Genomic DNA, 18,138 nt, shown 5'->3' with positions numbered 1-18,138 from the left:
AGAGAGAGAGAAAGAAAGAGAGAGAGAAAGAGAAAAGAGAAAGAGAGAGAGGAGAGAAAGAGAGAGAGAGAAAGAGAGAGAGAAAGAGAAAGAAGAGAGAAAGAGAAAGAGAGAGAAAGAGAAAGAGAGAAAGAGAGAGAAAGAGAGAGAGAAAGGAAGAGAGAAAACAATGTGGGCGAATGTGAGGTTATGCACTTTGGAGGAAGAATTGAGGTGTAGGCAACTTTCTAAATGGTAAAGGCTTCAGGAATCTGAAGCACAAGAGGGAATTAGGAGTCCTAGTCCAGGATTCTCCTCAGGTTAACAAGTAGGTTCAGTTTGCATTTGCCTTCCTAACTGCCATGCTAGCATTCATTTCAAGAGGGCTAGAATACAAGAGCAGGGATGTACTGCTGTCACTGTATTGGGCTCTGGTCAGATTGCATCTGGAATATCATGAGCAGTTTTGGGCCCCACATCTAAGGAAGGATGTGCTAACCTTGGAGGGGGTCCAGAGGAGGTTCACAAGAATGACCCTGGGGATGAGGGGCTTGTCATATGAGGAACAGTTGAAGACTCTGGATCTGGACTTGGAGTTTGGAAAGATAAAGGGTGATATAAAACTCAAACCTACAGAATACTGAGAAGGTTTGCATAGAATGGATGTGGAGAAGATGTTCCATTAGTAGGAGGGGCTTGGACCTGAGGGCACAGCCTTAGAGAGTTGGGACAACAGTTTAGAACTGAAACGAGAAAGAATTTCTTCAGCCAGAGGGTGACGAATCTGTGGAGGCCAAGTCATTGAGTGTCTTTAAGACAGAGATAGATAGATTGTTGGTTAGTAAGGGGGATCAGGGTTATGGGGAGAAGATAGGTGAATGTGGAGTTGAGGAATATATCAACCACGATCGAATGTGGAACAAATTTTACTCTACAAGCTGAATGGCCTAATTCTGTTCTCATATCTTATGGGCTTATTTACCTTATGGTCTTCCATATTTTGAATATATTCAGCAGCTTGGGGTTCCCAGCCTTTAGTGGTAGAGAATTCCACAGGTTTAGTCATCTTTGAATGAAGACGTGTTTTCTCATCTTAATCCTTAAAGGCCTTTCCCTTATCCAAGACTGTCTTCTAGGGTTTTAGACTTGCAAACCAAGGAAAACATCCTCCCTGCATCTACTCTGTCCATCTTTGTTAGAATGTTATACATTTCAACCTGATTCCCACTCATCCTTCTAAGCCTAGTGAATACAGACCCAGTTAAACCAATCTCTCCTCACAAGATAGCCCTGCCATCCCAGGTATCATCATGGTGAACATCCACAACACGCCCTCTTGGGTACAGGGACCAAAACAGCATACATTTCTCCAGGAGTTGTCTCACCAAGGCCACTGTATAACTGCAGGAAGACAACCCTACTTCAGAACACTACCCAGCCTAGTTGCTCAGGCACACTTTGCCAAAGTCTGGGAGAAGATTTGTAGCTCGGGTGCTCGTTGTTATGGTTCTGTTCGCCGAGCTGGGAATTTGTTTTGCAAACGTTTCGTCCCCTGTCTAGGGGACATCCTCAGTGCTTGGGGAGCCTCCTGTGAAGCGCTTCTGTGCTGTTTCCTCCAGCATTTAAAGTGGCCTGTCTCTGCTGCTTCCGGTTGTCAGTTCAGCTGTCCGCTGTAGTGGCCGGTATATTGGGTCCAGGTCGATGTGTTTGTTGATAGAATCGGTGGATGAGTGCCATGCCTCTAGGAATTCCCTGGCTGTTCTCTGTTTGGCTTGCCCTATAATGGTAGTGTTGTCCAGTCGAATTCATGTTGCTTGTCACCTGCGTGTGTGGCTACTAAGGATAGCTGGTCGTGTCGTTTCGTGGCTAGTTGGTGTTCACGTATACGGATCATTAACTGTCTTCCTGTTTGTCCGATGTAGTGTTTTGTGCAGTCCTTGCATGGGATTTTGTACACTACATCAGTTTTGCTCATGTTGGGTATCGGGTCCTTCATTCTGGTGAGTTGTTGTCTGAGCGTGGCTGTTGGTTTGTGTGCTGTGATTAGTCCCAGTGGTCACAGTAGTCTGGCTGTCAGTTCAGAAATGCTCCTGATGTATGGTAGTGTGGCTAGTCCTTTGGGTTGCGGCATGTCCTCGTTCCGTTGTCTCTCCCTTAGGCATCTGTTGATGAAATTGCGGGGGCATCCGTTTTTGGCGAATACCTTGTATAGGTGTTCCTCTTCCTCTTTTTGCAGTTCTGGTGTGCTGCAGTGTGTTGTGGCCCTTTTGAATAGTGTCCTTCGTTTGTGTGTGTTGGGGTGGTTGCTTTCATAGTTTAGGACTTGGTCTGTGTGTGTGGCTTTCCTGTACACCTTTGTGGTGAATTCTCCGTTCGGTGTTCTCTGTACCATCACGTCTAGGAATGGGAGTTGGTTGTCCTTTTCTTCTTCTCTAGTGAATCAGATTCCTGTGAGTGTGGCGTTGATGATCCGGTGTGTGTTCTCTATTTCTGTGTTTTTAATTATTACAAAGGAGTCATCAACATATCTGACCCAGAGTTTGGGTTGAATTTGCGGTAAGACTGTTTGTTCTAACTTTTGCATTACTGCTTCTGCTATGAGTCCAGAGATGGGTGAGCCCATGGGTGTGCCGTTGATTTGTTCGTATATCTGGTTGTTGAATGTGAAGTGTGTTGTGAGGCACAAGTCCAGTAGTTTAAGTATGCCGTCTTTGTTGATAGGTTCAACGTCCTGTTGTCTGTTATGTCTGTCCAGCAGGTTGGCTATTGTTTCGTCGATAGAAGTGAACAGTGCCGTTACATCGAATGAGACCTAGTTTCTTCCTTGTCTATGTGTATATTTCTGATGATGTCCAATAATTTCTGTGTTGATTGTATAGATTGTCTGGATCCACTGATCAGGTGTTTCAGTTTCTGTAGTTCTTTGGCCAGTTTGTGTGATGGTGTCCCTGGTAGTGATACTATGGGTCTGAGTGGATGTCTGGTTTGTGCACTTTGGGTAGTCCATAGAATCTGGGGGTGTTGTTGCTTTCAGGTTTCATTCTTTGTGGGTCAGACCTGGTGATCTGTCCGTTTTTTTGTAGGTTCCTCAGTGTGTTGTTTATCCTATTGGTGAGCTGTGGAGTGGGGTCAACCTCCCTCTTTTGGTAGGTGTTGGTATCTGCAAATAGTTGTTGTGCTTTTTGGATGTACTCTGCTTTGTCCAGGATGACCGTCATTTTGCTTTTGTCTGCTGGTAGTATAATTATGTTCTTATCATTTCTTAGTGATTTTAGTGCTTCCCTCTCCTTGGTGTTGAGGTTATGTGTTTGTCTTTTTCTTGTTATCAGCGGTACTATACTTTGTCTCACAGTTTGTTGTGTCTCTTCTGTCAGTCCATTGTTCCTGAGTGTGCATTCTAGTGCTGCTAGGAAGTCTGCTGTCTTGGCGTCCCTGTGGTTGTAGTTGAGTCCCTTGCTCACAACAGACTTCACAAATACAGACAAGAAATTGCGCGCCAAAAATCGTTAATTTCAAAAACCACCAATCAGGAATGGACCCGGACCATAGAACAGGCCGTCACCATAGGACAGAACAGGACCACACACCGCAAAAAAAACGGCACTAAAAGAAAAAATGGCCAAACTAACACACAAAGAAGAGGAGACCACAACACACACCTGGGTTAGAAACCTCTCCCACAGACAGCTCACAGACACGGAAAGAACAATACTGACCAAGGGACTCAACTGCAACCACAGGGACACTAAGACAGCAGACTTCCTAGCAGCACTAGAATGCACACTCAGGAACAATGGACTGACAGAAGAGACACAACAAACTGTGAGACAAATTATCATACCTCTGATAACAAGAAAAAGACAAACACATAACCTCAACACCAAGGAGAGGGAAGCACTAAAATCACTAAGAAATGATAAGAACATAATTATACTACCAGCAGACAAAGGCAGAATGACGGTCATCCTGGACAAAGCAGAGTACATCCAAAAAGCACAACAACTATTTGCAGATACCAACACCTACCAAAAGAGGGAGGTTGGCCACACCCCACAGCTCACCAATAGGATAAACAACACACTGAGGAACCTACAAAAAAACGGACAGATAACCAGGTCTGACCTACAAAGAATGAAACCTGAAAGCAACAACACCCCCAGATTCTATGGACTACCCAAAGTGCACAAACCAGACATCCCACTCAGACCCATAGTATCACTACCAGGGACACCATCACACAAACTGGCCAAAGAACTACAGAAACTGAAACACCTGATCAGCGGATCCAGACAATCTATACAATCAACACAGGAATTCTTGGACATCATCAGAAATATACACATAGACAAGGAAGAAACTAGGTCTCATTCGATGTAACGGCACTGTTCACTTCTATCGACAAAACCCTAGCCAAAGAAACAATAGCCAACCTGCTGGACAGACATAACAGACAACAGGACGTTGAACCTATCAACAAAGACGGCATACTTAAACTACTGGACTTGTGCCTCACAACACACTTCACATTCAACAACCAAATATACAAACAAATCAACGGAACACCCATGGGCTCACCCATCTCTGGACTCATAGCAGAAGCAGTAATGCAAAAGTTAGAACAAACAGTCTTACCGCAAATTCAACCCAAACTCTGGGTCAGATATGTTGATGACACCTTTGTAATAATTAAAAACACAGAAATAGAGAACACACACCAGATCATCAACGCCACACTCACAGGAATCCGATTCACTAGAGAGGAAGAAAAGGACAACCAACTCCCATTCCTAGACGTGATGGTACAGAGAACACCGAACGGAGAATTCACCACAAAGGTTTACAGGAAAGCCACACACACAGACCAAGTCCTAAACTATGAAAGCAACCACCCCAACACACACAAACAAAGTTGCATCAAGACACTATTCAAAAGGGCCACAACACACTGCAGCACACCAGAACTGCAAAAAGAGGAAGAGGAACACCTATACAAGGTACTCGCCAAAAACGGATGCCCCCGCAATTTCATCAACAGATGCCTAAGAGAAAGACAACGGAACGAGGACATGCCGCAACCCAAAGGACTAGCCACACTACCATACATCAGGAGCATTTCCGAACTGACAGCCAGATTACTGGGACTAATCACAGCACACAAACCAACAGCCACTCTCAGACACCAACTCACCAGAACGAAGGAACCGATACCCAACATGAGCAAAACCAATGTAGTGTACAAAATCCCATGCAAGGACTGCACAAAACACTACATAGGACAAACAGGAAGACAGTTAACAATCTGTATCCATGAACACCAACTAGCCACGAAACAACATGACCAGCTATCCTTAGTAGCCACACACGCAGAAGACAAGCAACATGAATTTGACTGGGACAACACTACCATTATAGGGCAAGCCAAACAGAGAACAGCCAGGGAATTCCTAGAGACATGGCACTCATCCACAGACTCTATCAACAAACACATCGACCTGGACCCAATATACCGGCTACTACAGCGGACAGCTGGAACTGACAACCAGAAGCGGCAGAGACAGGCCACTATTAATGCCGGAGGAAACATCACAGAAGCGCTTCACAGGAGGCTCCCAAGCACTGAGGATGTCACCTAGACAGGGAACGAAACGTTTGCAAGACAAATTCCCAGCTCGGGGAACAGAACCACAACACTTTGCCAAGTTGTATCTGTGGTCACCTTTCCCCAAAATTAACCAAAACACTTGGAATGTGTAGGCCCAAGTGCCCTCTCCATCTCCTCACACAGGCTCCATCAGGGCTCAACTCAAAAATAGGTAGTTTAGCTGACAGCGGTCAATTAAAGTAATCCTCCTGCCTCATCTCACACCAATATATTAGTCTGGGCTGGATTTGAACCTATGGTTACAAAGGGTTGAAGGGCAGCATCTAACCCCTAGCAACAATCCAACCACTTATGGATATTGCTGGACCTACAAAGAACTTATTCAAGTGTCAACAGAACAAATAGTATCTGTAATATACAACAAGACAATCATTGTAAGATTAATCCAGCGGAGTCAAAAATAAATGGATTTACTCACTTGGCCGATATATGGGTATCCAGTCTCAGAATCAATCCCGTTGTTTTCATGTACATATAAGAAGGCATTTTCCATCCAACCACCACCACAGCCTTGATTCCCCTGTGGTCCTGAGCAATCCACCAGGTTCTGCTCACTCAGTGGGATGAGCTTTCCTGTCTTTTTAAAGGTCTGTCCCTCCAATGCTCCCGTTGAACTGAAAGCCCAGCATGAGCCACAGCTACCCTGAAAACACACCCAATTTCACAGCTTCAGAAGAGGAGAAACTTTCCATTTTATTACAAAATCCACCACAGTTTAAATATCACTTGACAGTCGCTGTTTCAAAACCTTGCCATTAGGTTTGAGACCAAATCAGGTTTCATCCAGAAAATGAGCCATTTTGAGGATAGCATCACAGACACGCAACCAACAGGTTTCTTGTTCCTCAATCTAAAACTCTCCCGTTAAACAAAAAAGACAGAGTTCGAGATTCATATGCTCTGTTTCCATGTTGTTTGACTCTTTGGTCTAAGCAGACCATGCTCGCAAACTAAACTAGTCCCACCTGCCTGCACTTGGCCCATATCCCTCCAAACACTTCTTATTCCTGAACTTATCTAAATGTCTTTTAGACATTGTGACTGTACCCACATCCACCACTTCCTCGGGAAGTTCATTCCACACACGAATCACTCAAAAAAAAACCCTTGCCCTTCCGTCCTTTTTAAAGTCTTTCCCCTCTCACCTTAAGAATATGTCCCTTAGTCTTTAAATCCCCCACCCTAGGGAAGAGATACCTGCCAGTCACACCCCCCTCATGATTTTATAAGCCTCTAAGATCACCCCTTAACCTCCAGTGAAAAAAGTCCCAGCCTATTATGGGCGGCACAGTGGTTAGTACTGTTGCCTCGCAGAGCCAGAGACCAGGGTTCAATTCCTGCCTCAGGCGACTGACTATGTGGAGTTTGCACATTCTCTCTGTGTCTGCATGGGTTTCCTCCAGGTGCTCCGGTTTCCTCCCACAGTCCAAAAATGTGCAGGTTAGGCGAATTGGCCATGCTAAATTGCCCATAGTGTTAGATGAAGGGGTAAAATGTAAGGGTTGTGGGTCAGTGTGGACTTGTTGGGCCGAAGGGCCTGTTTCCACACTGTCAGTAATCTAATCTATATAATACCACATGGTGAACGTTCAACATTCTCCCTATCCAGCCTCCCCTTACAAATCAAACCCTCCATTCCCAGCAATATCCTGGTAAATCTTTTCTGAACCCTCTCTGGCTTAACAATATCCTTCCTTTAACAAGGTGACCAGAACTCTGAAAGATTCAATAACCTGTGGTCTCACTGTTGTACTGGTCTTGGCCCAGATTGTCAGGGCATTGGCTGAGGAAGGTCTATCAAATGGTCGGGAGCAAGGGGTGTTGGGATCCAAGTCCAGGATTTTCTGTCAATCTGGTATGAAGGTTCAGGTGCCAGCCCACAAGTAGTGCTCCTGCCCTTCCCCACACCACTGTGGGAAGTTCCATAATGTTGACAGAGTTGGACCCATCCCATTTGTAGGCACGGTTAGGAAGAGGAGCCGTGAATGTCACGGAAGCCTCATACCAAAGGCTAGACCAAAGTAGAAAAATGTGGTGCTGGAAAAACACAGCAGGCCAGGCAGCATCCATAAGCCCGAAATGTCGATTCTCCTGCTCCTCGGATGCTGCCTGGCCTGCTGTGCTTTTCCAGCACCACATTTTTCAACTCTGGTACTCCAGCATCTGCCGTCCTCACTTTCTCCTAGCTAAACCAAAGTAGCTATGAGGTGGAGGTGTTGGACTGGGATGGGCATGGTTTAAAAATCACACAACACCAGGCTATAGTCCAACACCTCCACCTCATAGCTACTTTATTTGACTTTATTTATGTGTACTTTATTTGAAGTACAAGCTTTCAGAGCATTTTTAATGACTAGCTCCCTGACAAAAGAGCAGCGCTCCAAAAGCTTGTAATTCCAAATAAACCTGTTGGACTACAACCTGGTGTTGTGTGATTTTTAACTTAAACCAAAGTAGTACAGCCATCTGCTCCTGCACTCTTGACTGACAAACCATTTGTTTTGAAATTTGAAACTCATTATTTTTTCCATGGGCCTCAGTACTTGGAGATATTTTAAACAACTGAACTCATATAATGAGTGGCAGAATGCATATAAAAAAAAATCTGATGAAGCACAACTCAAAAGCAGCCTTCTGTACACAGTCGGATTGACAGTTTTAAAGGGGTTACCAAATGATTATCTGTATTTCATGTGGTTACTGAATAAATTATCTTCATTGGTACAACTGAAAACCAATGGAGGGGACAAAATAACTGCACAGAGGACAGTAACCCACTCACCAATTCACCCTTTATTTGCTAGTACTGAGCCGGAGCCAGCCAGTTCAGAGGCAGTTGCCTGAACTGGTTATGTTGGTTGGCCTGGACTTTCTGATTGGAGTCATTAACCTGGGCCAATCAAGTATCTGGCAGTAAAAAAAAAAGTGAGGACTGCAGATGCTGGAGATCAGAGTCAAGAGTATGGTGATGAAAAAGCACAGCGGGTCAGGCAGCATCCGCGGAGCAGGAGAATTGACGTTTCGGGCATAAGCACTTCATCAGGAATCCTGATAAAAGGCTTAAGCCTGCAGCATCAATTCTCCTGCTCCTCGGATGCTGCCTGACCGGCTGTGTCTTTCCAGCACCACACCCCAATCAAGTATCTCATAGCCAACAAGTTCTACCTGGTTTAAAAGACGTCAGTTGTTTTCAGGGCTCAGTTTTACTTTGGAATGAAATGTGCTCTACAAGTTCATTATTTTCACATCCATTTCAAGAACTTCTCCATCACACTCCCGTCTTTTACTATCCTCCTCAGAATCATACCTGGTGAACCAGCAGGTCTGATCCAATCTCCCTGTGAATATACGGAGGATAGGACACCCATAACAAACATGGATCATTTCTTGACTCTACTTCCCATCTCTTTCATGAAAATTAGACCCCAAATGTAAGACTTTGGCAGCAAAACCCAAGGAGTTTATGTCCTGATTTATTAATCAAATGCTCAAATCTCTGTCAATCTTCACATAGGTCCTTCCTTTCATCAATTGTATCATTCCCCTAATTATATTGAGTCTGATGTTCCATATGCATAATGAGATTTGAACCAAACAAGTCCCAAAGATCATAAATTAAGGATTCTTTATTCCAAGAGCATCAGGTCATTACAAATATTAAGGAATATGAAGGTTATATAAGGAAGCATTTACAGAATGTACAGGGAACGAAGCCTGTGGTTTACTTTGGGCTAAGAAATCCTTTATCCTGTCTGCACCTTCTTCTCACAAGGCCTTGTTTCCCCCAAGACATCTTTTCTCCCCTCTCCCCAGTCAGTTTGACTGCTCTAGCTGCACTCCCTCACCATCACCACCTGCTGGTAGGAGGTCCCAGCACAACTGTTCAAGCTCCCCAGCTCAGCACTTGTCCTCACTGTCACTAGGAACTGGTGCAGGTTCCGGTACAAGTGGAACGTCAGCATTAAAACTCAAAGGTGGGGCTTGCATTACTTCCTTCAGCAGGACTCCACACTTACAGAAGATTCTGTTGGATATTTGGCACCAGAAATAGCCCAACTAGTCCAAGCGAATATTTATGCTGGAATCAAATCTCCACCCATCTCTTCTATAAATTTACCACTGCAGCATCCTATTTCCTTTACCTTGGCAGTCTTGTCCATTTTCCCTTAAATAAAGCCACTCTATTCACATATTTTGGATTGTAACCAGAGTAGACCTTCCTAAACACCATCAGACTGAAGTCACTAAAAATAAACTGCAGGAACATGTAAAACAGGTCGATGCTTCACTCTGTCTGGATCCAAATTGTCAGTGCAGCCACACTTCTGCCTACCACTGATAAGGAATCAGTTCTCCAATTTATTCTTCAAATGAAACTCTTTTGTACCTGGTTCTTCACTGGAGTGACATATCCCTCATCCCGCCAGTCGACACTCTTGGGAATCTCAGCCAGCTCAGGGATCCTTGCAAGTGGTCTGGACGAGTTCCTGGGTTTAAAGTGCCGGAATCCATTCATCTGCTCATTGAACTCCTCCAAGGTCTGAAAGATGACAAGATCCCCAGAAAGGGGTCAGCATCAAATCGACAGAAAGAACCAAAATCTGAGTTAAGAGTTCCCAAAACGTCCTCAGGAAAACCCATTTTCCGAGCTGCTGGGAGAACATCCCCAGCCCTCCATGAAACAACAAGAAAAAGAAAAGTGTGAAATTACTGTGAAATCCAAAAGGTCCTGAAGCGCTACTTCAGAGTGTAGGAGCATTCCTGACCCCATCATTCAAAAAATGGGCGGGACTCCCATCCTGACCAATCACAGTCCCACAATCACATAATTGAGGATCAAGCCCCACCCCTCACTGTCTGCACCAATGGGGGACTGTAAAACTTTACCCAAGGAGACTATACAGTTTACGCCCTTTCTTTGGCAGAGTGTTCCAGTTTGGCCCAAACTCCTGGCCTATAAAGCCTTCCCCTTCCAGCATTTATCCAGGTTCCTTCGTGAAAATTGGTTTCCAACACTCAACTCAGGAACTGCATCCCAAGTCATAACTCAGATTTAAGGTAACATGATGCAGAGATTCTATGTCCCTTGGCTTTTGGACTTTTCTGCTACTGGAAACAGTTTTTCGATACTCACTCTTCATAAATACCTCATCTAAATATATTCCTCTCTAAAAGGAGAGCAACTCCAGCTTCTCCTGTCTCTTCACTGCCCACATCCCCGGTACCAATCTAGTCAACTTCTTCTGTACCCTCTCCAAGGCTTTGAAAAGGGCCCAATCTTCCATTCTAGGCGTGCAGGGAGGGAAGAAGCATGCCTGACCCTCTTGGCCCACAAGCAATCCGAAGAAGGCAGTCAACTTATCAAAAGATAAATCCTTGCCTCTCTTTAGTTGCTGAACTTCCCATGACCTAGACCAAAGTTAAATATGGAAACTTGATTAAATGAGAGTCATGTAACAATTATAATTTTTAAATTTTTTAACATATTATGTATCTATAACATACATATGGGGGTCAGTTTAGCTTGGATGGCTGGTTTGCAATGCAGTGTGATGCCAACATGTGGGTTCAATTCCCATACCAGCTGAGGTTACCACAAAGGACTCTCCTTCTCAACCTCTCCCCTCGTCTCAGGGCAGGATGACCCTCAGTTTAAAACACTACCAGTCATCTCTCTCTAATGAGAACATGGCCCCTATGGTCTGGTAAGACTGTGGCGACTTGACTTTTTTAAATTCATTAAAAGTATCAGAAGATTTAAAGAACACACTTATTTGGTTGGTCAGCCTCCCCCATCCCATTCTAATGGCAAACCAATTAAACCCAAAATTGAAACGGGTTTCAAATTTTAAAAACTTTTCACAAGTCACCAGATCCAAACCTTCCCATTTCTGGGATTTAACATCAGGTTTAGATGGGCACCAATATTCTGAGGAAGTACTTTGTTACAGCTCTAACTCGGTGTCTGCTGTTCACTAGTCACTCCCATAGTCTGCTGGAGGTTACCTTCCCCATCAGTTTTTTTTAAACCCCAATATTTCATAATGCTAAAGGAGAGGGAGGAATGGTGGATCAGTGGTGAGTCCTGCTAGCTCACTACACCAGGGATCCGGGTTCAATTCTACCCTTGGCTAACTGTGTGCACTTTGCATGTTCTCCTCATGTTTGTGCGGGTTTGCTCGGATTTCCTCCCCCAGACCAAAGATGTGCAGATTAGGTGAATTGGTCATGCCAAATTACCTGTTGTGTCCAGGCAGGGTGTGCTAGCTATGGGAAATGCAGGGATAAGGCTGAGGGTATGGATCTGTGCGGATAGGGTAGGCGTGGACTTGATGGGCTGAATGGCCTGCTTCCACACTGTAAGGATTTTAATCGACTCCAAGCCTTTCCCAGCTTAATACATTCGCACTCACCATGTCTCCAAAGTGGTTCATCTTAAGGTTAAAGCTGTGTTTACCCAGCGAGTATTCAAAGTTGTGATTTTCAATAAATCTAAAGTTTTTCTCCCACACCATTCTCCGAACACCTTCTTCATTCTGAGGGGAAAAAAAGTTACAAAATTAATGACTTGAGTCAGTTTGAAAGGTGAAAAAGGTTTTCCTCAAATCCTTTCTAAACCTCCTACCCCTCACCTTAAAATTACACTCCTTGTTAGTTGGAACAACCAATAAGGGGAATGGCTGCTTTCTACCCTGCCCCTCACAATGTTGTACACCTCTAATCAGGCACCTCTCAGCCTTCGCTACGCTAAAGAAAACAACAAGAGCTTATCCAGTCTCTCTTCATTACTAAGCTGCTCAGTCTCAGGCAACATCCTGGTGGATTTCCACTGCACCCTCTCCATTGCAATCACAGCTTTCCCACTGTGTGGTGACCAGAATTTTGGAATCTGACATGTAGGAAGAGGTTTACAATTGTTGGAGGTCAGTGACCTCAGCTCCAGGACATCTCTGCAGCAGTTCCTCAGGGTAGTGCCCTCCACCCAACCATCCTCAGCTGCTTCATCAATGGCCGTCCCTCCATCAGAAGGTGAGAGGTGGGGATGTTCGCCAATGAATGCTCAACACCACTCAACTCCTCAGACACCGAAGAAGTCCATGTTCAAATGCAACAAGATCTGAACAATACTGAGGCTTGGGCTTACAAGTGGCAAGTACCATTTGTGCCACACAAATGCCAGGCAATGACCATCGCCAATAAGAGACAGACAATCTAATCACCACCCCTTGATGTTCAATGGTGATACCATCACTGAATCGTCCGCTATCAACATCCTTGGAAGTCACCATTGACCAAAAACTCTACTGAACTTGCCACAAAAAGACAGTGGCTACAAGAGCAGGTCAGGTGCAAGGAATACTGGGAAGTGATGGCCAAGTGGTATTATTGTTAGATGGTTAATACACAAACACAGCCAATGCCATCACCAAAGATGGGAGTCAGGGAATGGAGATACACAGTGCCACATCCTCCTGCAGGAGGACATCAGGAGGCAGCTCCAGGGCAACAAAAACCAAAAGAAAAACGTGACCGGAGCTGGAAAGACAATGCTGAAGCAGTGTGGATGTGGCTGGACCTGCCCCATGAGCCCATACCCAGCCAAGCTCTGCAGTGAGGAACCAAACACCATCTCCGCCATCTTGGAATATCGTGGATGAAAGAATCTAAAGGATCATCCATAGTGTCACACCACAAACTTGAAAGACAAAAAGGTTATAAAGAATTCAACTCCAGGACTCTTCAGCAGCAAAAAACTTCAAAGAACAACACTGCACAATGACTGAAACTGGACACATCCACAGACACAGACACAGATGGTTGGAATCGTAGCCAAATTCCACTTTTAATTAGTTAATAGCCAAGTCAGGTTGTGAAGCTTCACTTGTTTACTTGCGATATCTTATTTTGGTTGCTACGTGCAATAATGTTTAAATAGTTGTTTCAATGTTTGATCAAAGTGATCTTTGATTAAAAAGGTCACTTGTGGTAATTTACCCACAAGAAGGGAGGAGCGAGAACAAGAACGAGAGCAAGAGCATCACTTCACAGGGGAAGGTGAGACTCAGATGATGGAGAAGGGACTTGACAGGGAGAAGGATGAAATGATATTCAGGTTGCGGTCATGCTCCCAGTAACTTTTCTTTCTTTAGATAGAGTTTATAGAGATTTAGGGATATACACACAAAGATAGAGAGAGAGAGAGAGAGAGAGAGAGAGAGAGAGAGAGAGAGCGCGCGCGAAAGCAAGAGCGAAACACAGAGAGACAGACAGAGACACACAGAAAGAGAGAGTGAGAGAGACACAGACACACACACAAACAGAGACACAGAGAGCGTGAGACAAACACAGAGAGAGAGAGAGAGAGAGAGAGACACACACACACACACACACACAGAGACACACAGAGACACACACAGAGAGGAATGCCAAAGAAAAAAAGAGCGAGGGAAAGCTCAGGGTGACAGCCAACTCACTTCCCAAATTCACTTCCATGTAAAATCTGCTGGGGCCAGCAGAGAGAGCACGCCGATCAGAGCTGAACCAAAGAGAGCACTCGTTACACCTAACCCTTTAGCTCAGCCCAGTCACCATTCCCTGCCCTTAACCACAAATTAGGGCTGAATCTTTCTTTATCTCTCTCTAGTTCTGCTTATTAAACCAAAAAGGCAAAAAACTGGCTGATTGACACTTCTGGATGGCAGTTTCTATTTATTACTCATTTAAATTATCAATGTATTATTTTTGAGGTTTCTCAATAAGAAATCCATGTTCACAGTTGCAACCCCCTTATCTTTCTGAAACTTAGTCACAATCTCCAGGGGAACAGAAAGCTTTTTTTAAAAAATGTGCTCCCCACACAATCCTGTGACAAGAGGTTCGCCAGCCCTGCTCTAGATTATTGCTCCAGTGACATTAGCACCAGAGCAGCATCTTGTGAGCCACCCTCAGGAAGCTTACTGTTCTGGTCACTCACCTCGGTGTACTGTTTCTGATGAAGCACCTTCCATTTCTCCCAGCCTTCAGTCAACAGTGGATCAACCAACAATGGCGAAGCAGTAACAGCCACAATCTGCAAAGTCCCCAGAAACAGCAGGATCATCATCATGGCTTTTCTGGGGATGGGGAAAAAAAAGAAATCAGGAAAACATTTCATAACGTCTTGTTTAGATTGTTATGAGTTTCTTCACTCCATGAATTGCATTAGAAGCATTTAGTCTTTCACATGTCAACATTGCTGTTAGGAAACAAACATTATTGGACAATATCTCAAGCACAAGGACTAGGGAGTCTGGCTACAATTCGAGTCATAGGGAAACAGACCCTCTGGTTCAAACCGTCTATGCCGACCAGATATCCCAATCCAATCTAGTCCCACCTGCCAGCACCCAGCCCATATCCCTCCAAACCCTTCCTATTCATAAACCCTTCCAAGTGCCCTTTAAAATGTTGCGATTGTACCAGCCTCCACCATTTCCTCAAGTTGCCTTTTAGGTGTCTTATGTCTTTCCCCTCTCACCCTAAACCTATGCCCTCTAGTTCTGGACTCTCCCACCCCAGGGAAGGAGACTGGGTCTATTTATCCTACCTATACCCTTCATGATTTTATAAACCTCGATAAGATCGCCCCTCAGCCTCCGCGCTTGTACAGAACTTTGGTGGGACCACTGCTGGAGTACTGTGCACCGTTTAGTGATGAGCTGGCTCAAGACTGTTGGACTTTTTTCAAGATATAAAACTTTTATTTTCCTTATTCGTAAGTTATTCAAAATGGCATCATGTCATGTCAACCAATGAAAGCTTTTCAATGCATCATATTGAATTCTTACTGTAAAGTACAAGTAACAAAGTCAGTTTTGATCTTGCACTGGGGGCAGTACACAAATGTTCACTTCATTAGATTTAAGATGATAGAGCTCTAACTTTAGACAAGCAGAGCAATGCCAAAGAAGTATACAAGGGCTTGGATTGGTAGAAATGATTTCAATTGGAGAATCTAGAACAAGGGGCAAGATCTCAGGATGAAGATGAGGAGAAATTTCTTCGCTGAATGGATTGTGGATATTTTGAATGCTCTACCCTAAAAGGGTGGATGATGGCCAAAAAGCGAGACCATGCAAGGCTTCTGGTCTCTCGGGGAAATATGGATACAGGTGGAATAGTGAATTTGAGGTTGAAGATCAACCATGATCAAGCTGTTGGGGTGTTGCCTCTGTTTGTATGGAAACGGTCTCTATGCGGAGGGTTCACTGTTCTTCATTCACCCTTTGGTGTGCTATTCTTCCCAGAAAGGGACGTATGACAGTTTGGGGAGTGTGGGGGTTTATTGTCACATGTCCCGTTAATGACCCAGGTGGAATGGAAAATGCTATAAACAGTCTGTCATTCACCTATCACTGTACAAACAAATCAGGGAGCAGTCAAGAGATTGGTTTACTTCTGTTTTATTCCTCCAGTCATAGGGCACTGTAGGCCAATGCCAACAAAAAGGAAATCTACCCAAGTATTGGGCACCACTAAATCAAACAAGTGACTCGGAGAAAGATATAAAAGGGACTAAGGGGCAACTTTTCCACGCATAGGGTGGCGAGTGTATGGAATGAGCTGCGGGAGAAGGTAGTGGAGGCTGGTACAATTACAACATTTTGGCATTTAAAAGGCATGGCGATGGGTATAAGAATAGGAAGGGTTGAGAGAGATTTGGGCTAAGTATTGGCAAATGGGATTAGATTAGGTTAGGAGATCTGTTTGGCATGGAACAGTTGGACCAAAGGGTCTGTTTCTGTGCTGTAAATCTCTATGACTCGGTCAACTAAAGCCCATCAACTCAGTCCTTTTTGCTCTTCAAGGTCATTACCCACTGTTTTGTTCTTATTAGAACAGTGTTGTCTTGCAAAGAGCTGTTGATGTTAATTTGTTTATCAGTGAATGGGTGTTGTTGAAGTCAGCCCCCAGGTAAGTTTCCTCAGTTTGTTAGAGTTCCAGATGGAATCGCTGAACTGGGGAACCTCACAGGTGGAGACCAAATCAGGCTCCTCTTGGCTTTTCAACAATCATTGAACTTTGCAGCCGACCGTGGGAGAGATTCCCTTCTGGGTACCTTCTCCTAGACCTAAATCAAACAGGTTTTAAAAGGAGACAAGTTTACCAAGCTTTCCTAAACTATCAAGGGATTTTATAAATTACTAAAAATTAATGAATTAGTAGTAACAAAAACACACAAATAAGAGGCAAATCCAAAGAGATATACCATATATATTTGTGTAAAAGTGGAACTGTTTAGACATTTTTTTAAAAAAAAAGTTAAAATTTATGGAGTCAACAATAACATGGATACTACTTCGGAGGGGCTCAAATTCATGCTACAGCCCAAAAATACCATATCATTAGCGGAAGCCCAATTAAAATCTCAACAAATAAAAAAAAAGAATTGTGGTAAATTACTGGATAAAGGTTACATAAACAAAAATGAATTAGCAAGCGTTTAGTTTTTAAAAAGTGAAGAAATATAATAGCTTTAAATCACAATTACATGTTACATCTTAAAGATGTCAAAATACAACAGTTCATTAAAGTCCTGCAAAAATCACACTGTTCAACATCTTCACCAGTGAATAAAGCTTCAGGATGAATAATATCACCTTACGGATCCACTCCAGTTTCACTGGCCATAGTTAGAGGTAACACATCATCCACTTCATCTGTGTCATCGCGCAGATGAGCATCCTCAGTACCATCCAACGCATTCAAAATTCCACATTTGTGGAATTATTTGAAAATAGTATCAGCTTTTATTTCTTTCTACAAAACAGCAATCCATTCACAGATCAGTGGCAGTGATAGAGCCTGCATACTGTCTCCTCTGGTGTATGTTTTTCTCCATCCGGTTATTCCACTTTATTCTCATCGTGTCCTTAAATGGCTTGTTGATACCAACATCTATTGGTTGCAAAACACTTGTAAATCCGCCAGCAATTACAGCTACGTCAGTGTTGTGTAATCGGATGTCATCAACAACATTCTTCATTTGATGGGATCTAAACTGGCACCAGACGGACTACACAAGGAAAAGAGCGTTTCGCCATCAGGTTGTGAATTCCAATCTTCCTTTATCCATTTTCTACCTTCATCCACCCAGCCTTATGGACGCATGTGGATGACCCATTCCTTTTCAAAACTTCACCGTTGGCAAAGTTTTGCTCTTAAAAAAATAACCTTTGGTTTTAACCTAATGCCCTCAGCCACACAAGAAAAGAATGAAAGTAAACCTTACTTTTGCCAGGGCCAGTGGCAATACCAATACTGTTTTTTTTTCTCCTTTTGGGTTCACAGTTCGATTCTCTGGCACATCAAGAGTAATAGGCATTTGTCCAAGTTTCCAATGCATGATAACTTGTAGCCTTCCTTCTGCTGATGTTTTGATTACAAACCGGTGAAACTGTAATACCTTATCTTCTAGTTCAGCAGGAAGCTTTTGTGTAGTCAGAGTTCTCTGCTGA

At 43.8% G+C, this 18,138-nt stretch overlaps 1 protein-coding gene across 1 annotated transcript in view; it reads right to left on the bottom strand.

Annotated features, from left to right (window-relative positions):
* Positions 1-18,138, bottom strand: part of LOC140494522 (procathepsin L-like) — a 42,006-nt gene that overhangs the window by 10,394 nt on the left and 13,474 nt on the right. The window contains 4 exon segments of the mRNA XM_072593786.1: positions 6,060-6,284; positions 10,029-10,181; positions 12,055-12,177; positions 14,616-14,754. Coding sequence (XP_072449887.1) covers positions 6,060-6,284; positions 10,029-10,181; positions 12,055-12,177; positions 14,616-14,747 — 633 coding nt within the window. The 5' untranslated portion in view covers positions 14,748-14,754.

Source organism: Chiloscyllium punctatum, chromosome 24, assembly GCF_047496795.1.
Source record: "Chiloscyllium punctatum isolate Juve2018m chromosome 24, sChiPun1.3, whole genome shotgun sequence".
Classification (NCBI taxonomy): domain Eukaryota; kingdom Metazoa; phylum Chordata; class Chondrichthyes; order Orectolobiformes; family Hemiscylliidae; genus Chiloscyllium; species Chiloscyllium punctatum.
The sequence above is the reverse complement of the archived record's forward strand: the minus strand, read 5'-3'. Positions and strand labels throughout refer to the sequence as shown.